Genomic DNA, 22,637 nt, shown 5'->3' with positions numbered 1-22,637 from the left:
TTAAGAAAAAGATGCATAATCAAGTAAAATTAAAACCTTTAAAACTGTAAACCCCAAAACCCAATAATTAGATTAAATCAAAAACATACCAGATCATTTTTTTTTTTTTTTTTTAAATACCTCAGCTTGCTCAAATACTTTTTAGAATACGCCACGTGAAAATTAATTAAAAGTTATAAAGTATCTAAGTTCCATTATTGTTACTATTTTGTTTTTAATCAGTTCAGCACGAGATCCGAAGTCGAAAAGAGGACTCCTATCAATATTCAAACAAGTACGTTAGGAATTACTCCGCGCTCTGATCAATCTCCGCATAAGAAATAGATCCATTAATTTATATAACATATTGTGTTCGCAATTTATGTACACTAACTAACATAAATTACGGAACAAAGTCATTAATATCCGTGAACAATTCCAATTTGATATTGGTGTATTTCAACATGGCGCTCCACGTATAACCAGGAAGTGTGTAATAGTGACTGGGATCGAGGCCATAGCTATGAATACAAGTGTTACGGAAATTTTCAAAAATATCCGCAAGTAGTAACACATCAGTTTTCATATACAGGTCTAAATAATCACCTAGTGTATGTAAATTGAATGTGTTCCATACCTGTGTAGCATGGTTATAATCCTCATCCGTTATGTGTTCATCTGTTAACACACTGTAGAACGCCTCCTTTGATGGTAATTTTGTCTCTTGGAGACGTCCCCAGCTACTCCTGTATTCATATGGAAATACACCTTTTCTCGTTAGCAATTGAAATTGTTCATCATTACTGACCTATAAAAAATAAGAAAACAAATTACAACCCTGTATTAAAATTATTTATTTGTTTTCATTTACCTCTTTATGTAAAATGGATTTTTTATCATTATCTAAATATGAGGCCAGATTTTCTAACTTGTCTGCGAGAAATCGGAAGGAATCGATGAATCTTAGTTGAATTTTCGAGACGTGCTTTGTGAAACTGATGTACTTTTCTTTGTTGATGGGCAACACATCAACATGACCGTCGATTTCCGTCAGCAGAGTTTCAATAATAAAATGCGAATCGTATCCACTTAAGTGGTGCATCACAACAGGTATCACCCTTGAATCTTGATAATGCAGATTACAAATTTGGTGTGCTGCTCCACGGTAGATACCTAAAATATATTAATATAAAATTAGATGAAATAAAAAAAAAAATAAATAAATAACTTGCATTACCTTGAATGGTCGCGAACACGTATGGAATTGGATACGAAATCTTTACCACAAATGTGACACTTCTCTGCTGACATAAAATCCAGTTCTTGTTCGACGGTGAGCGGACACATTGGTTCAACGTGTTTTATTTTTTGCTCTAATGAGTACGCTACTTGTTCCAGTTCATGAACAAACCACTTGACACAATCAGCACCACGGTATGCCTTGTAGAATGATTGGTTAGGATCATGAGTACAATGTACATAATACCCCACACTGTAGGGTATATGTTTTTGAATATTTTGTGTATAAGACTCATGATCCGTTTCCATGTGTTCATGGTCCTGTGGTACCAATAGTGCCTCAAAGTCAGCGTACACCATATACTCAACACGTTCTTTGCTGTTGAAATTTTGAATTCAACGAACCGCTCGTCATCAGTTTCAGGCATTCGTACCCGCACCGCTTCTTTTTCACCACAATTTACTGAATGCTGTTAGAGTTTGCCTTCTGTAGCAAAATAGTTGAGGCATCGGTCACATAAATAAATTTTATGCTCGTATTTTGTTACACCCGATCGACACAACTTTGCTAAATTTTTTATCCAGCAAAAGTGGCGACTGTTCCCATTCTCCACTGCCAATAGATGAATTTTCTGCCCCGCAGTGTTCGAACTAACGCGTACAGGAAAAATTTCTAAACCACCAATAAAAGAGATATTGTAACCATACACGTTAATCGATAAATGCGGGTTCATCTGTTCAAATTTATTAATTTGATCTAGAGACATGAGAAACTTTAATCCATCATATTTATAGTGCGGGTACTTAGTTAAACGTTGAGGATTCTTTTCAACCGGAAATAATGCAGACATTATCGACCACAGAAAACAATGTTGGTCTTTATTCTGGACATTAACCACAGCCAATTTATTTTTGATGACTGGTGGTAGTTCACAAAATGTTCCAGCTGTGATCGGAGAGTACTTATTCATGTGGGCTCGAATATGAATAATCATGTCAAGAGCCCAACCGCTATCGCGTTCCTGGAATTCTTCCAATTTTTTCAACAAATAGTTTTTGACATGATCAGTGTACCACTCCTGCATGTCCATTGTCAGATACATTTCCTTGGCCGACGTTATAAAAGTTTTCAAATCCTCCTCTTTGGTGCTGGGCTTAATGAAATTGCCCGTGAACATAATATACACCTGAAATAAAATTCAAGATCTCATTAGACTATTTAAATTATAAATCTTAAATTTAATTTACCTTTAGGGGATGCTTCACTAGCTCACGCCGAACGTGTCGTCGGAACATTGGAAATGCCCGGTTGAAAAACACTATTGGATCTTTATATTCCAAATTTGTAATCATACCAGTCTTCACCCTGCCCTGGTGGTGGGTTTCAATTGTCTTTCAGATTAGATGTCGATTATGTTTTTTGGTGACACCACCACCTTGCTTAACTAAATCAAATCGCAGTCGGTGAAGTTGCCGCTGGTATGATTTACAAAGTCCAATTTTAGCTTCAAGACGCAGAGAATTTTCTTTCTTTAACATCAACATCTTTTTCAATAAGCGGATGTTCTGCTTATTAAGTACCATCCATCGCTCAGCTTCCTCCGCCGTCTTGATGAGTCTCAACGCTCTCTCCACTTTCTTCATCATATCCGTGCTACCACCTTGAGGTACCACGTTTAGCGTCTGCATAACATTTTGTTCGTAGGTGTCCATCTTTCAAAAAAATTGTATTTAAGTTCCACAATAATATTTAAAAAATTTATACACTTACCGCTATATTTTCAAATACTAAACAAAATTTACGTTACCGAACGTATATTTTAACTTACAACACTAAAGTTAACTTACAAATGAGTAATATTTGTTTTTTTATAAAATATATAAACTAAGTTTAGAATAATAAATATATCAAAAACAAAAAAAATAATAATAATAAAAATAAAAATAAAAATAATGTAAAAAATATATGCAGAAAAAACTAACTGAACCAAAGGTGAATTTCAAAAGAGATACTTCAACGTACATCACTTTTTATAGCAATATCCCCCTCCCCCCCCCCACTAAAAAAGTCGTAACTTGATATTTTTATAATCGTAATTCAAACTAATTATTTTTTCCTGGAATTCAGCCATGTTTATACTTGCATAAGGATGACACCATATTTTTCAAGGTCAAATGAATTATTTAAGAATTGCTGACTCTCATAATCATATTCAAAATAATTATTTATTTTTGGAATTCAACAGGATGATGATATCATATTTTCAAGGCTAGATGATATCTATTTCAACATATTCTTGAGAATTGCTGAGTAATAATATTCAAACTAATTATTTTTTCTTGGAATTCATACATGTTCATACTTGCAAATTATTATCTAACACGTGTAAAATTATTTTAAGATCAAAGGCGATTCAAACAAGATTGAACTTGTAACAGGATGATGATATCATATTTTTCAAGATTAGATGTTATCTATTTCAACATATTCTTGAGAATTGATGACTAATGTCAACGTCCCGCCCCCCGTTCACTCTCCGTCAAGCGCCACTATTAGTCAAAGCCAATGACGTCAGCCCCCGTTTATGCTTAGGCAGCCATTCCTCCCCCCCACCACACCTCCCAGACGCCATCTTGATTTTTACAGCGCTACTATTGGTCAATGACGCCCCCCCCTCCAACTTCGCATTCAACCGAGGTTTCCAACATTCACCTAGGTTTGCCCTTTTTGGAAAAGTGTACCAATTTTTTTGGGCTGAAAGTGGGCTCGATTATCTCATCTAAAGTCCAATTCTCGCCCCTTTTAAGCCCCACTTCCAAGAAACACACTCCTGTCAGCCACGCCCACCACTTTAAGCCCCACTTCCGCCAAGAAACACACTAACGCTCTGTCAGCCACGCCCACTTTCATGTACCATCCAAGGTTTCCTTCTCAGTAGGTTTGCCTTTTTGTCTACCATCAAAGCGGGGTTACTTGAGGTCAAACTGTGCTGAAACCGCTATGACTATACTACTTACTTAGTAATTAAGGGATGTGTTTTTAAAAGATCCTTTTTGTAATATGATCTTTTGTACAACACTTGTGACCGTCCAGATGTTATAACATTAATATTATTAAAGGTCAACTTTCTCGTAATATTTAAAGGTCAGTTTTCTGAGAAATATTTGAGTATAGCAATATTTAAAATAAACTTTCTAAAATAACTATTCTAATTTATGAAAACTAAGAAATAATTATTTAACAAATGCGTAATATGCACATGTTACTTTATAAAATGGTTTTAAGTATCTAAAAAGAAATATAAGTAATAGAGGATATATAATTCGCGTAAGGCCAGCCTAACAAACATAAACGAAGATACCCGAACTTCATTTACATAATTACGAGCATTAAGGAAGTCAATTTTGAAGTCGCTCTCATTACCCGCGTTCTCTGCTTACCCTAAGTTCACCTAAATAAAAAAATTATACATATCATTAATTTCTCCACCTGCAACTAGCGAAGATGTTTACAACATTTTGCACGTATGTTTGAAATAAAGTGTAGTGTACACCGTGGTGAGTTTTAAGAGAGGGGGCTCGGGTGTTTTTGATATGGTTTTAAGTTTTTCGCGCGCTTTTAAGCTTTTACACAACAACTTGGTGTTTACAATTAATAAAGTAATTAGATTATTTAGGTAATTTTTTATGTTATGAAGCTTGTCCTGGTTAATTTCTTCTGGAAGCATTTACACAATTCTTTTGATTGTTGTTTTTGGTTACTGTGTAAATATGAAATTACAATTTTATGATAATTATTTAAACCAAATTTATTTGTTTATGAATTTGAAAGGTTTTAATATTCACACGTTGACTTAAGAAACTATTTAAAGAATGTCAGGACGAATTTCATAACAATTATGGATAATTGTATATACAATGTGTGTTTGTACCATCTAGATATATAAATATCACTAGTATCAACACATGTATATAATACCTGTCACACCTGTCACTTAGATGCATTGCTTAACGCATGTATTCTGTCATATTAGTGATATTTATATATCTAGATGGTACAAACACACATTATAGCACCATAGAGTTGCGTAATACTATCAATGGGTACGTTCCTAATAATAACCCTGCGATGGGCACATTTCTAACACATTTAAATTGCAATATAACCTCTTATTTCAAAAAAATATGTCCGAAACTGCTAGAGCTTTTTGAGCATGCTTTCAGTATCTATATAAAGTAAACTGGAAACCGACAGGCATTAATTTTAATTCCCGTAATTCATTAGTTTTTGTGCTGAATAAAAAAAAAAGGTTCGTACATCTGTTTAAAAAGTGCCAGATTTACTTTTTTTAAAAACCTTAAATTTCTCAGTTATTTGACGTTAAATACTCCGAATTTCAATCGCCAATAGCTCGGAAAGTAATGACTTAATAGGCATAAATGATAATTTTTGCTTAGAATTCATCCCTCTTTCGATTTTCATAATATATTTTCAACGTATTTTTACAAACCCCTGACCAAAACCACCACTAGGAAAAATATATGCTTTGATCTAGTTCAAAGTTAACCCTTTGCTTGATTCCAAATTCTCATCGAAAGCGGTGCTATAAGTTTTTGTGCAGGCTATACAGCTGTATTTTTCCCCCAACTGCCCTTTCTTGCCACCAGCTCTTTGATTGCCCAATCGAAACCAATACCTGCTTTGACGATGTATAGCGACGAAGGCTACACTTGAAGGGGGGTGTGTGGACTGTATAAAGGAAATGAATTTATATGGAAATGTAAAGGATAATCTTTATTGGTAGTGTAATTAAAACCACGTGATGTTTATTATTATTGTATAAAATAATATTCTTTAATTCACTGTTGTTGATCTAAATTAACACTTTGACAAATTAACACTTTAACAAAATAACACTTTATTTTTTGTAAAAAATATATATAAAAATTATAACAATTTTGATTCATAAAATTCCTTTTATTAATTGTTTCGTTAGCAGCCATTAAACATGTTTTCTTACGGAATTCTGCTAAGCGACTTTTCTCTGTTGTAACGTACTTACAACTAACTTATATATATATACACAAGCAAGTACCTTCAAACCGAACCAAACGAATCAAACACACAGCAAACCTTTGAAGACAGCAGACTCAAGGAAGCGACCCGTTGAACAGTAACCACTGTTCAACGTTCAGTATGCACTGTCCATTGATTCGATATTCTAGTCTGGCCCGCGTTGAAGGATTAGGAATCCTTCAATTAATAAAATTCTTATTATATTCTTTAGTAGTTGACACTGGTAAGGGTGCTAATTTGGTTATAGGTCGCTTATACGTTCCGCTTTGAGTTTTAATCAGAACGACACGCACGTAGCCGTCAGGCCCTGGATATGTTTCTTGTACTCGCCCCAAGGACCACTGTCCTGGAGGTAAGTTATCATCCCTTACGAGTACCAACGCTCCTATCGTAATATTTGGTTTAACATCTGGCCACTTTGGTCTGTTTTGCAATTGAGATAAATAATCCTTAGACCATCTTGAATAAAAATGTTGCTTCATTTGTGTGATTTGACCATAGATCCTCAAGGTGTTGAATTTTTTACTTATTAAATCTTCTTCTGGTAATTGTTGATTATAATCTCCGGTTATAAAATGCATATTACATAAATATGAAAAATCATTGGGATCACTGGACGACCCACATAATGGTCTAGAATTTAAAACTAATTCAATCTGACTTAATAGAGTTGAAAATTGTTCAAAAGTAAGATGACTGTTATGGGTGATTCGATTTAAATGAAACTTGACTGATTTAACCGATACCACCCACAACCCTCCCCAATGAGGACTGTTGGGTGGAATAAATATCCAAGTTATTTGTTTCGACGTGCTATTTTCATCTAAGGCTTTTGAATGATTTTTATCTTTTAGTAGCTGATACAATTTATTTAATTGATTACTAGCACCTTGGAAATTAGTTCCATTGTCGCTAAATATTAAAGATGGAGTACCTCTACGGGCTGTAAAGCGAGTTAGTGCTGCCATAAATGCATTAGTGGAAAGTCTGAAACTAATTGCAGATGTACTGTTTTTGACGCCATACAAACGAATACTGCTATGTATCCCTTTGTGGTTACAGGTTTTCTTAGCGTTGATTGTTTAATAATTATTGGACCACAATAATCAATTCCGACACTTTGAAAAATGCGAGTAGGTATTACCCGTTCTTCCGGTAGATTTGCCATCAATTGTTGTATTCTGACATTTTTGAACCTAGAACACTTAACACAGTTAAGTATTATTTGTTTTATCTCTCTTTTTGCATTTATCGGTCAATATTTCTTTCTAGCGTTTGACATAACCGTTTGGTTTCCCGCGTGTAATAATATTTCGTGATGATATCGCAAGATTAATCGAGTTACGTGGTGTTTTGACGGTAGTAAAAGAGGATGTTTTTGTGTAAACGGTATTTTTGCGTTTTCCAGCCTACCGTCTACCCGTACTAAACCATTTTCATCTAGAAATGGATTCAGTTGTTTGATGGTATTGCTTTTTAAACAATTTAGATTACCGTATTTTTTCAATGTTTAAATTTCCGTGTTGAAACCGTCTAATTGAATTAAACTAATAACGAAATTATGCGCCTTTTCCAATTCTGTTAAGTACAGGTTGAGTAATTATTCAACTTTTTCTTTGCTTTTAAAGTTTCTATGAATCGGAAGCAATCCGCGAAGGTACGTCTAAGTTTATTCAATTTGAGAAACGATTGAATGTTAAATTCCATTTGTTTTCTACATTCGCACATGTAGCAACTTTTGTTGTTCTGGTAAGTTTTTTAGTTTATTCTTTATTTACAGGCCATTCTGTCTGTTCTGAACCTAACCAGTATGGACCGTGCCACCATGAGCTTAATGCAAATATTGCCAACACCTCGTGTTATTATATCGGCTGAGTTTTCTGCTGAAGATACGTGTCTCCACTCAGCATTAAGCGTTAATTCCTGTATTTCTGAAACTCGATGCGAAACAAACGTGTTCCATTTATTACTGGGGGAATTAATCCATGATTAAACTATTTTTGAATCTATCCATAAATGTATGCTATTTATAGCAATAGTTGTTAGAATTTTGGATATTTTATTTACAAGACGAGATAATAAAACAGCACCGCATAATTCTAGCCGTGGTAATGATATAACCTTTAGTGGTGCGACTCGCGATTTGGAGCATATTGAGTTTGTATTAATTTGTCCATTTGAATATTTTATACGAAGGTATATCTCCGTATGCTTGCTGACTAGCATCACAGAACCCATGTAGTTGTATACACTTTGGTTTTAACTCGAGCAAAAGCGACCGTTTAATGGTTAACCCTTTTAGTTCAGGAAGTTGTTTCTTAAACTCCTGCCAAGATAATAATATTTCAGGTGGTATTGGATCATCCAAATTAAATTTTTCTAACCAAAGTTTTTGCATTAGAAGTTTAGCTTTAATTGTTACTGGAGTGATCAAACCTAGTGGATCGAAGATCTGTGCGATACCCGATAAAACTTGTATTTTGGAATTTCCCAAGTTTTGTATTTCGTCCGTTATAGTGAGCGAAAAAACATCTGTGTCAGAATTCCAAATTATTCCTAGTGTTTTCGATATTGAACTACAGTTAGACAGTTCATTAAAAGTCGGGACCGATTCGTTTGATTGGTAATCAGTATCTAGTGATTTGAAATTAGATTTCCATTTATGCAGTTGAAATCCACCTTTTTTAAGAGTTCAATTAATTGTCCATGTAATTCCTTAAGTGATTCTATTGAATGACTTCCAAATAATATGTCATCCAGGTAAGTGTCTCGTTTTAGTAATAATGACGCTGGCGGATAGTTTAGTGCTTCATCTTCTGCTAGTTGAAAGAGACATCTTTGAGCAAGATATGGTGCACAAGTAGTGCCATATGTAACAGTTGTTAACTGAAGAGTTTGTATTGGCTCTTCTGGGGTATTACGCCATAATATTTTTTGAAGAGCTTGATGATTTTTTTGGACCTTTATCTGTCTAAACATTTTCACTATATCGCAAGTCATCACGTATTGATGAGTACGAAATCTTAGAATTATGTCGAATAATTCACTTTGTTTGGGGGGTCCTAGTAAAAGGATATCGTTCAGAGATTTGCCGCTTGTAGTGGACATAGACGCATTAAATACTACTCGTAAAGGAGTTGTACTATTTTCCGGTTTTATTACCGCATGATGTGGTAAATAATATTCACTGTCAGGTGTGAATTCTAATTGTTGGTTCCGTTCTACTTGAACAGTATGTCCAAGAGATAAATACGTGTCGATAAACGATTTGTATTCGAAGAAATATTCTGGATGTTGTTTAAATCTTTGTTCCAGAACGCGAAATTGAGCTAAAGCTTTGTTGTATGAATTGCCAAGACAGCATTCATAATTTGAGACTAGAGGTAATTCTACGTGATATCTACCATTAGAATCTCGTATTGTGGTTTCTGTAAATGTACGTTCACATTGTTTTTCTTCAGCACTTAATGGGGGTTTTTCGGAAAATTCTTCCAATTGCCAAAACCGTGCAATGGGGTCTGTTAAATCGGATTGTATAGCCAAATTAACTGTACCTACACTCGTTCTAGTATTAAGTGGAATGCTTCCAGATATAACCCAACCGAAATGTGTGTTTTGCATCGCGGGTAAGTTAGATCCTAATTTCACAAATCCATTTCGTAATATGGTGCAGATATGTCAGAGAACATATCTGCACCTATAAGTAGGTCTATAACACCCGGTTCATTAAAACTGGTATCTGCTAAATGAAGATCTACTGGGATTGATCAGTTTTCAACATTTATTTTTGTGTGTGGTAGTTCACAAGTAATTTTGTCTAATACTGAAAATTGCAATTTCTGTTTGAAATTCGTTAAACGTGAAGCTACACAAATGGTTACTGCCTTTGTAACTGTTTTTTGCGATTTCGAGATTCCCAACACCGTTGTGTTTTGAGAATACGCCTTTAATTTTAATTTGTCTGCAAGCGCGGAACTAACAAAGTTGAGCTCGCTGCCACTATCTAATAGTGCTCTTCATTTTATAAATTTGCCTTGATTATTCATTACCAAAATCTGAGCTGTACATAACAAAACCTGTGATGGTTGTTTATGACTAGATAAAGATGCCTTTACTTTATCTTCCGTTTTTTCCACTGGCGTGATTGGGATTTTATCTACTGATTCACCATGTAATTCCGGAGTGGAATCTGTCAGATGCAATAATGAATGATGCTTTTGATTGCAAGTTCTACACGAAGTAGAGGTGCACTTACGGTAAGAGTGCGAGTATCCTAAGCAATTGAAACAAAGATTCAATTTCTTCACGGTTTTCTGTCTTATCATATACAGATGATCTGAAAAATCCAGGACAATTTCTAATTGTATGATCCTTTGAACATACAGGACATTTTTTAACCCTGGGTTGGTTTTTATTCGCCTTTACAAAGTGCGAACTTCTATTTGTTTTCGTAACATTAGAATCGGACGAAAATTCTAGCGCGTTACATCTATGTTCTAAATATGTAAAATATTCATCTAATGTTGGTAGATCTGAACTAGATCTTTGTAATTCCCAAGCCCTTCTTGTTTGTATATCGACCTTCTGATTCAGCAAAAAAATAATCAAAACATCCCAATTTTCTGTTTCAAGATTTAATGCTTTAAGAGAATTTATGTGTTGCCTAACTCTAATAATTAATTCACGCAATGCTACTACTGTTCCTTTTGTAGGTGAAGGAGACATATCTAGAATTGCCTTTAAATGTGAATTGACTATCAAATAATTATTTTCAAACCGATTTTGAAGGAGATCCCATGCAATTTGATAATTGTCAGCCGTTAAACTTAACGTATTTATTAGCTGCATTGAATCTAAAGTATGATTTTTATCTATTAATGAGCTAAATAGATCCTTAAACGAATTCCATGAATGATAATCGCCATTAAAACTTGGTAGATCCAATATTGGTAATCTAATGTTAGATGTACAAACATCATCCTTCACAACTGTTGTGATTTCATTAGAGGGTATGGGGTCCTTTTTGAAGGACTTAGCTTTCGCTAACGATTTATAATAGGTTGGTTCAACATTTAACCTATCGTAATTTAACCTATCGAGGGAATACGTATCGTAATCAATTTCCTCAAGCTGCATTTGACAGTCATCGTACTTCTGAAAATAAATTTCTAATTGTGAAGATCGAACAATTAATTCTTGTGAGTTTGAATCATCATCAAAATTTTCAATAAAATTTGTTAATCGGGTAATACTGCCCTTTATGGATGTTCGCTTTTTGATTAATAATTTTTTATCCATTTTGACTAATTAATTTACAATGAATTAATTCTTTGATAAGATGAGAATTTTCAAAAAACAATTAAAATGTTTTTCAAAAAACGAACAAAATTTAATATAATTACTATATACTGTGTTTAATAAACTGCAAATTCGAATGTTATCTACCTGAAAGTCTATTAAAATAAAAACGCTGGATATTATTTGAATCAGTTTATTGTTTATCATTCATTGACTGCTTTATCATTATTCTGATTAACAAATTAAATATATATATATATATATATATATATATATATATATATATATATATATATATATATATATATATATATATATATATATATATATAAGATCACTACTATTTTAAATTAATTGAAAATTCTAAATTTTGAAACTATTTTTATATTCAAAAAAAATTATTAGTAAATTAAATGTTGAAAATTCTAAATTTTGAAACTATTTTTATATTCAAAAAAATAAGTAGTAAATTAAATGTCAATTAAAATTAAATTCACTATATTATTCACCTGAGGTATGTTTTGTTGATAATTGTGGAGTGATGAATGGGTGATTGTTGATGTTGAATATATGTCGTTTGTATGTTGAATGCGTGTTGCTAATGGATGACTATGATTGCCACGTGTTGCCGAAAATATGTTTTCTAACTGTTGAAATTGATGATCAACCGCCATTAATTGCATGGAAAGTTGCGCATTAAATTATATGGACTTAAATTCGTTGTAATGATATGTTGTATCAAATGTTGCCGAAGATATTTGCTAACTCTTGAAATTGATGATCAATGGCCGCCATTAATTGTATGTAAAATTATACGGTGAATTAATTATGTGCGTGTCACTTAGTTGTATTGATGTATGTATTCACTAACACTGCTATGTTGAATTAGTATGCACTGCCTGGTGCTTATAACTGTATACTGCATGGTGTGAGTTTATATTCAGTACTTGTGATGTTTCGCCTTAGACTTATGTGTGAAGACTGCTCGATCCTCACTATAATGCCGTTCACAGTTTGTTCTCGATACGATTTCGGTCTGGTAAAGTCGTATCATGTTCACATTTTACAATCTGACTCAGTTCACGATTCAGTCTTGAATTGTCAATAATCAAAGTCGGATGTATTTGGCTCGTAGATAATTAATAATATTAGAATATTTGCAGTGAAAAATGTCATTGAACTTTTCGATTGAAGAATTAGCGATTATAGCTCTTCTTCTTGATGAAGAAGATAATATTATCAAGACAAGAAGAAAACATAAAGCCATGAGAAGAATGTGGGTGCATCCAAGTTTATTGCAACGAAAAAAAGAAGGAGAATATTACACTCTCTATCCCCATTTAATTAATGATGAAGAAAAATTCTTACAGTATTGTCGAATGGATTGGACTACGTTTGAAATGATTTTGAAGAAAATCACAGTAAAAATAGAAAAAAAAACTCAAGATTTCGAGAGGCGATTTCTCCACGAGAAAAACTTATTGTATGTTTGAGGTAAGTGTCATTTATTAAAATTAAAGTGAAATAAAAAATACTTGAAAACTATTAATTATTTATTCATTGTTATTATATAATCAACAAAATATTCTGTTACATTTGTAAAGGTAAATTCTCAATATCGATTCCACTTAATTTTTTTTAATTATTTTTTGTTTGATACGATTCTTCAACCCCCTGATATTGTCGTACTGTCGATGAATATTGTGCTTGCAAGTTATTTTCAGCAAAATGATACGATTGAGAATCAACTGGCTGTTCTTGTATATAAATTACTGGCAGATGTACTTGATGATTGATGAACTGAATGGTTACTATCATGGACTGATACAGCTTCCTCGTTATCATTACTCTGTCTTAATGAAGTCCCTTGCACAATCACATCCTCACTATTTTCGGAACCAATATTTTCCTTGTCAATTTCTTTATCCATAATAGAAGTCATTCGTGGTCTATCAACAGTAAGATAATCATTGAGAAATTGCATTTGATCACAGTATCGCCATTTACAAATTTTTGTAGCGGCTTGGCCACTTTTTGTTTTTAATTTTGCAAGATACTTTCTGTATTGAGCTCGTAGAGATTCCCATCGTATCTTTGCTCCTGTAATGGAATATATTAAATTAATTAAAAACTTTTAAAAAATATGAAGTATCTACGTGATGAAAATATCAGAATTTTACTATACTATACAACAATTATTATTATTTTTTTTCTTTCCAGATTTTTGGCTACAGGCGACTCTTATAAAACAATAGCTTTTAGCTACCGTCTTGGACATTCAACAGTACAAAATATTGTTATCGAAGTATGTACAGCAATAAATGAAACTTTAATGACAGAATTTATTCCTATGCCTTCTCGAGAAAAATGGTTGCAAATATCTAATGGCATGTGGAATATGTGGAACTTTCCTAATTGCTTAGGAGCTATAGACGGAAAACATGTCGTAATAGAAGCTCCATCCCATAGCGGATCTTTATATTTTAATTATAAGAAAACATTCTCTATAGTACTGTTGGCATTAGTAGATTCTAATTACAACTTTATTGCTGTGGATATTGGGTCTTATGGGAAAAATAGCGATGGAGGTATTTTGGCCAATTCAGCCCTTGGAAGAGGATTGGAAAATGGAACACTGAATATTCCTGAAAGCTCTCCACTTCCAGGAACAAACATCTTGGCTCCATATGTAATTTTGGGAGATGAAGCTTTTCCTCTAAAAACATATATGATGCGGCCTTACCCAAGATCAAATATTGAAGACGATGAAACAAAAATATTTAATTATCGGTTATGTCGAGGAAGACGAGTGGTTGAATGTGCATTTGGTATTTTATCACAAACTTTTAGAATATATTGTAGACGAATCAAAGCTGATCCTAAAAATGCAACTTGTATAATATTAACAACATGTATTTTACATAATATTATCAGAAATACCAGAACTATCAACATAGAAAGTTATTCAGACTGTGCCAATAATAGCAATAACAATATGCAGAATTTAAGAAGACAAGGCGGAAATGCGCAGAGAGAGGCATTTGAAACAAGAGAAATTTTTAAGAATTTTTTTAATTCTGTAGAAGGCTCAGTCCCATGGCAGAGAAATATTATAGGCTGATACAGATGGGAAAAAAAAATCGAAATTTTTATAATTATCATTTTTAAGTAAACTTACCGTTCAGCTCTAATATTTTTTCAATTTCAGCCCACATTGTCTTTTTATAATTATTATCACTATAATGAGGCGATTCCAAATCGTATAAACCCGGTTTGCTCTTAACTAGTTCAATAAGTAATTCATCTGAAAAAATATATATGTTCTTAATAAAAATAACAATAATTTATTTAATTTACGTCATTTACAATTGTACTATAGATTCAATTAAGTAATATTCTGCTATTTCTTCCATAAAGTTGTAATGGGATACATAATAAATATCATTTTTAAAAAATCAACTATTTATATATAATTACCTTTTTCGAAAGTCCACATTTGTTTAGTCATTTTTATCACTTAGGATTACTTTAACTACAATATAATTCAAATAGAATTAAAATTTAATTAAAAGTAAAATATACTTGAAGTATTGAAGTTAATTACATTTGATGTACTAATCGCTTCAGCGGGTAATAGCTGATTGAACCCGAAATATTCTTTATATTGTGTGAATAGTGTGATAGTGTGAATATTCTTTATAAGAATATTCACACTATCGGTACATGTCGTGAAAAGTTCGATCTCGCTCAAACAAAATATTCTTCGAACCTGATCGTGATTGGACTGGGATTCGAGCGAAACTTGACTGTTGCGGATAGTATGAATGTACACATATATTTTTTACTTTATAATATTTTATCAAACCGAGATTGAACCGAGAACGAACTGTGAACGGCATTATAGTGAGGATCGAGCCTTAATGTAAACATGATTGGGTTATGGTCTGATGTCAGTTCTGTGTGTGTTGTAAGTTTAGTTATTTTGTTTACGTTTTTGTTTATGACGATGTCAATGTACGTTGGTGTTGCGTTGTTGTGACGGAAGTGCGTAGGCTCTTCTGTGTGTAGTACGATCATGTTTTTGTCTGTTATGTGTTTGTATAAAGTACGTCCGTTTGTGTTTGTTATGTGGTTTTTCCAGGTATGATGTCGCGCGTTCAAGTCTCCTATTATCAGTGTTTTAGTTCCTATGTCGGTCAGTGTCTTTAGGTCAAGGTCCGTGAATATGTTGCGTGGGTTGTTGTACGCTGCAACAATAAAAATGTTATTTATTAATTTGATGGCAAGGTGTTCAATAGATGCTCTATTTTGAACATCAACTGTTTGATATGGGATGTTGTTTTTTATTAGTATAGCCACACCACCTCCATGTGCAGTGCGATCCCTTCTCAAAACGTTAAAATTTTTTATTTTTATTTTTGTGTCCGGTGTCAGTTTTGTCTCGTTTATTGTCATAATGTGTATGTTGTGTTTTTCGATGTAATGTCTAAGTTCTTGGACGTTATGCCTTAGACCGCACGCATTCCATGATCCAATGTTTATGGACATTGGGCAAACTTATCACGAAGAAAATTATTGAATGTGATGAACTTTTCCAGTTCGCTTTTGCAGTTTCTTAGGGCTGTGTTTAATTGCTTTACAAGTTCCAGCATTTGTTCGATGTTTATTAAGTTGTTGAGGTTTTGGATTTCTGCTGTCAATTCGTTTAGGTTGCCCATAGGGTTTTGTATGTTTTGACGCGGTTGTTGTGGTTGAATGTTTTGTTGTATTGGTGTAGTTTGTGCCGGTTGTGTTGATTGGAAGTGCATGTTTTTGTTCCAGGGATTTGTTGTTGGAGGAGGAGCTGGGACGTATTTCACTCTTTTCATTTCCAGTTTTTTAATATATACTGGGCATTCTTTGTGGAATGCTAAGTGTTTACCCTGGCAGTTAACACATTTAATATTCTTGGTGGTTGTCGGGTCCTCTTTGCGCACTTTGTCGCATTCTCTGGTCCAGTGACCTTCTGCGCATTTGAGGCAATGTGGAGCCGCGCGGCAGTGGGTTGTACTATGGCCCCAGGACTGGCACCGCCTACATTGGATAATTTCGGGCGTGTTGTACCGCTTTTCCCAGGATATTTTTGTCCTGTTCACATATTGTACGTTTTTGTTTAGGTATTTGAGGTTAATCGTGCTGTCACAAATTACCAGGAAGAGTCCTTTTTTGGTGTTTTTTAGTTTGTAAACCTTTTCGACATTTAGTTTATATTTGTCTTCAAGGTCTTCGATAATTTCTTCCGTGTCTGTGCTGTTGTCTAGCCCTCTTAGGATAAAGGCGTGTTTTCTGTCCGCTTTTGGGGTGTATGTGTGGTATTCTACTTTGTTTTCGTTAAAAATTTATATGTACTTTTTATATTCTTCATGATCATATAAGTATAGGTTTGTATTGTTTGCGGTATATTTAATATGAAATCCTTTATTTATCTCATTCTCTACTGATTTTACGTAGGTTTTGTAATCGGTAGTTTTGCCGCGTATTACAATTGGTGGTGGTTTTTTTAATTTGTTTTGACCCAGTTCGATTGAGTCATTGTCATCGTCTTCTTCATTTTCGTCAGTTCCTAGTGGCGCAAATCGATTTTTTAATGGTATTGTTGGGGGTTTTGGTAGGGTCTTGCCGGTTCCCCTTGAGGTCGATGGCTTGACAAACATTGAACTCAGATCCATGTTTTTGGGCGTATTGTCATCAACGATCATTTCAGTTGTCGTTGATGGATTATTGTTCGTAACATTCCCTTGACTTAGTTTATTGTGTACTGTACCTTTATTATTCGTGTCTTTTTCACTGTCGTTAGTTTTAGTTTCACACTTTTTTGCGTTCAAATCACTGTTTGTTGTGTCTTTTTCACTGTTTAATGTAATCACTTCATTGTTTATTGTGTCCGTATCACTGTTAAATGTGTCTTTTTTCACTATATTTTCTACATTTTCGTGGTTTATTTCACAAGTATCTTGTATATTAAGTACTAGCACTTTATTTTTTGTTTCGGATGAGCTTTGCCCATCTTTATTAAGGCGTTTTAAGCCACGAGGCTTAGGCTTCATGCACTGACTTGATTTTGTTTTTTTGTTTGTTAAAAATTTGCATATAACAAAAAAATAAAATTTTGTTATGTAAGTCTGTAAGTTAGTTGTAGTCACAACGATGTGTTCACTACAGCTGTTGTACAGAGAATGGACGAGAACCAGTGTTTTTAACATAGTATGGTCGTTGACAATTTGTTACAAGTATATATCGAATCATATATAATTTTATCCAATGATAAAAAAAAAGTTTATATGAATTATGAAAAATATGTAAATATTTTTTAATATGTTTGATAATATGTATTTATTGAATAATAAATAGTAATTTTTATAATAAATATGATAATTTTCATTTTTAAGAGAAAAAATTTTTTTTTGGTTCAAAATCAAAGATTTTTGGCTGAAAAAATTTTTTTTCAAAAATTTCAATATATCTTTACGTTTCATGACATTTTAAGTCATTTAAACACAACTTACATTTTTGAGTTTGAAACAAGGAATTTTTTCTCTTTAAGTACTATATATGATGGTGTACTATTAATATCACAAGTTATGACTTATAATTTATATGTATATAGTGACACATATTATTACTGTACCATACGAATAGAGTGTCTTAATAGATTTTATACATATATTTATTGTGATTTTTAATAGTATTATTTATAATAAATTGAATATATTGTATATATGTCATATGTTGTATAGAGTATGCTTATCGGTAGTAAAATGATAATATGAGTTTGAAACTGTGAATAAAATGTATTTTAGCTATATAAGCTATATAAATGTATTTAAATTTTATTTTAAGATATAAATTTTATTTTTAGATATTAAAATAGTTTAATGTCTTTGAGATATATATAGTATAGTATATGTCAGTAATAATAATTTGAGTTTGAAGCAACGGGTTTTATGTCTTTAATATATATAATAGAAGTGTATGTCAGTAATAATAATTTGAGTTTGAAGCAACGGGTTTTATATCTTTGAGATATATAATAGAAGTGTATGTCAGTAATAATAATTTGAGTTTGAAGCAACGGGTTTTATATCTTTAATATATATAATAGAAGTGTATGTCAGTAATAATAATTTGAGTTTGAAGCAACGGGTTTTATATCTTTAATATATATAATAGAAGTGTATGTCAGTAATAATAATTTGAGTTTGAAGCAACGGGTTTTATATTTTTGAGATATATAATAGAAGTGTCTCAAATTTGAGAGCGCTCGTCTTGTGCTTGGGGCGGCACAGCGGGTTGTTCTCTACGGGGCACTCAGGGTGTGTCGGACGGTCTCGACCGAGGCCCTTCAGGTGCTCGGTGGGATGCTTCCCTGGGACCTCGAAGTATTGAGGAGGGCAGGCCTCTTCAAACCTAGAAGGGGTTACCGCTTTGGGGAGCTTAATTTGCTCTCGAATGAAGAAGTTGAGGAGTTGAGTAGGGCCGAACTCCAAACTCTCATCAATGAGAGGGCGGTTGTTCGGTGGCAGGAGAGGTGGTGCCAGACGGGGAGGGGCCTTGTGACGTTCCGGTTTATTCCGGATGTCAGGGACATAAATCGGTGGCGCGATTGGACGTTTTCCCTCTAGGAGGGTTTCCTCCTAACGGGACACGGACGACTTTGCGGCCACCTCTTTGTTAGGGGTTTGGTGGACAATCCAGGTTGCTACTGCGGTGCTGAATGTGAGGATGCAGCGCACTTTTTGTGCGATTGCGGAGCATACGACCGCTTCCGGAACCTGGATGACATGTCCATTTACTGGGAAGGGGGTTCTTGGCAGTTCGAGAGGGTCCTGGCTACCACAAGTAGCCGCAAGTGCTTCAGGGAGTTTGTGCACAGGGCTTTTGCCCTACGCACTCGATGGCTCGCTGGAGCGCAACAAGGCGAAGAGGTAGCTGTTGGAAATTAGTGGTGCATGTATGACTGTTCCTGTCCGACTGGACGAGTTGCAGTCCAAATTGGTGATGTTCCTGTGCTGTTTTCTTTGTGTTGTCGTGTCTCTTGTCAGAAGACACGACATTTTTTGTAGTTACAGGTGATGGCGCTGTTTCGGGGCGTGACGTCGGGGGGACCCGGCGACCACACCCCACAATGATTTTATCCTAGCTGGTTAGCTGATTTTTAGACTGGCAGAGGTTTCCTGCTGCCAGTTGTTTTCTGTTGTGGCGTTAGTCCGACAATGTTCCCATTGTCGGACCCTTATTTGTTTCTTCCTTTTCTTCTTCACCAGGGGCCATCTTTGAATCTATCTGGGGCGGGATAGAGTCATTGCGGGTCAGGCTTCACCTGGTCCTTATGTGGGAGGGACTCGGCTTCACCTGGATTTTAAACTTGTTAAAATGTCATGTGTATGCCTGGCTGGTGTTTGTAAGAACGCTGGCCTGGCCTGGACATGCCAAGTAGTCACTAATGACATAACAAGGCATGTTTCAGGGACAACGCCGAACCCAGGCGGTTAATTGGGTACCATGGGTCACTTGCGTCCAAGCCCCATACACAGGGTGTTTCCACCTGCCTGTGTGTGTGCAAGTGAAATGAGGACGGACTCGTGGGGGCAGTGTGTTAGAGCTTACATCGCAAGCTAGAGGGGGTAGCGCAGGCCTGCTGAGACCTTCAGTTGAGGAAGCACTCCTGCCTACCTTGTATCGGCGGGTGAGCAGCGTCTGGCTTTGGCCTCTGCTCGGGTGGGGACCTGCAGAGTCCCAAGCGTTTTAGGTAGTGCGCGCTCTTCACCAAAGGGCTTCCCTAGGCTTACACCCGTCCCCATGGGGGGCGTGAGGGTTAGGCTTAAATAGCAGGTACCTCACGTAAAATTTTGTTTCTTCAATGTCCCTATCTACTATCTAGCGAAACCACTGCCAAGGGAACGGGCTTGGAAAAATTTGCGGGGAAAGAAGACCCTGTTGAGCTTAGCTTGACTCTAGTCTGGCATTGTAAGGAGACATGAGAGGTGTAGCATAAGTGGGAGATATATATTTCATTTTTGGATATATATCGTAGGTGAAATACCACTACTTTCATCGTTTCTTTACTTACTCGGTAAGGCGGAGCGCATGCTTTGTTAATCCTTTAACGGATTTTCAAATGTCATGGTGTTCTTGAACCAAGCGTATAAGAGTGATGTTAATATATATTTTTTTAATATATATTGTTACTTTTCTATATTATTTTTAATTTTATAGTGAGTGATTTATAATTTTAATTTTATTAATTACACATCAATATAATATACTCCAGCGTGATCCGATTCGAGGACACTGCCAGGCGGGGAGTTTGACTGGGGCAGTACCTCTGCCAAAGAATAACGCAGGTGTCCTAAGGCCAGCTCAGCGAGGACAGAAACCTCGCGTAGAGCAAAAGGGCAAAAGCTGGCTTGATCCCGATGTTCAGTATGCATAGGGACTGCGAAAGCACGGCCTATCGATCCTTTTGGCTTGAAGAGTTTTCAGTAAGAGGTGTCAGAAAAGTTACCACGGGGATAACTGGCTTGTGGCGGCCAAGCGTTCATAGCGACGTCGCTTTTTGATCCTTCGATGTCGGCTCTTCCTATCATTGCGAAGCAAAATTCAAAGCGTCGGATTGTTCACCCGCCAATAGGGAACGTGAGCTGGGTTTAGACCGTCGTGAGACAGGTTAGTTTTACCCTACTGATGACTTGTCGTTGCGATAGTAATCCTGCTCAGTACGAGAGGAACCGCAGGTTCGGACATTTGGTTCATGCACTTGGTCGAGCGGCCAATGGTGCGAAGCTACCATCCGTTGGATTATGCCTGAACGCCTCTAAGGCCGTATCCTGTCTAGTCAAAGTTGGCAACGATATATATTAGGAGTTTATAATATCAGTCGAAAGGCTCAAATCAATGTGATTTTATTAGGTAATAAATTTATTTTTAATATTTATTATCGCACGAGCCCTTATATTTGCCGTGTATGATTATAGAATGACGGCCAAATAGCATGTTGCTATGTTCATTCAATCATTAACGGTCGATTATGGGTCAATTTTTTTATTATATATTCGACGTCAGAACTCGGAATCGTTTGTAGACGACTTACCTACCTAGCAGGGTGTTGTACTCGGTAGAGCAGTTTCCACGCTGCGATCTGTTGAGACTCAGCCCTTAGTTGGGGATTCGTATATTTCATTTAGAAATAAATGAAATATCGAGATTACCCCAACAAATAAAATGAAAAATTTGTTTATTCCCTTTTGTAACAAAAAAAAGTCGAGCGAAAAAAGAAATAATTATTATTATGTTAAATTTTTTTGAAAATAAAGAGAATGTATTTTTTACATTCTCAAATAATAAACTATATATGTATTTATTTATAACTTATATAAAAATTTTTATATACAGGGAATGTATTTTTTTACATTTTCCTGTAATACAAAAGGGGGAGGGACTTTTTTTCAAATTTTTTAAAATAACTTTTATATTGCCTTCACTGTGAAGGCTTTTTTTTCAATTTTTCTAAGTTATTTATTAATTAATTAATATTAAGCCTCTAAAATAAGAGGCTTTTTTTATGAATAAAAATTAAAATATACTAAATATAACTGAATGATATTTATAATAAATGCTATCGAAAATATTTGACCTTATCGATATTTATAATAAATCCTACCGAAAATATTTGAATTTATAGATATTTATAATAAATACTACAGAAAATAATCAAAGTTATTAATATTTATAATAAATTCTAACGATAATAAAAAAAAAAAAATATTAAAGACAACAACACAGTGATTTCCCAAAAAGTCTCCTATGTCGGTACTAATACTGCCTGATATTACTTAACTTTGGTGATCGGATGAGAACCAATTCAATTCAATTCAAAACATTCTTTATTTAAAATATAAAAATACAGTAAAAATTACAATAAATAGTTTGGCTTGCGCCGCTTAAGTATGTAAATTTTGTACATTGATTATTTTGTTTAAGATTTCTAGCACGAATCGTGCTTCAG

General features: G+C 34.5%; 1 protein-coding gene across 1 annotated transcript; it reads left to right on the top strand.

Annotated features, from left to right (window-relative positions):
- Positions 1-12,582: 12,582 nt before the first annotated feature.
- LOC123302860 (protein ALP1-like) lies at positions 12,583-15,234 on the top strand. Its single transcript, XM_044885952.1, is given in 4 exon segments — positions 12,583-13,027; positions 13,030-13,087; positions 13,814-14,421; positions 15,182-15,234. Coding segments are annotated over 4 exon segments (984 nt in total). The 5' UTR covers positions 12,583-12,762.
- The last annotated feature ends 7,403 nt before the right edge of the window (positions 15,235-22,637 follow it).

The sequence above is a fragment of the Chrysoperla carnea genome, chromosome X (assembly GCF_905475395.1).
Source record: "Chrysoperla carnea chromosome X, inChrCarn1.1, whole genome shotgun sequence".
NCBI classification, from domain to species: Eukaryota; Metazoa; Arthropoda; class Insecta; order Neuroptera; family Chrysopidae; genus Chrysoperla; species Chrysoperla carnea.
Note: the sequence above shows the minus strand (reverse complement) of the source record. Positions and strands in the feature narration are given on the sequence as shown.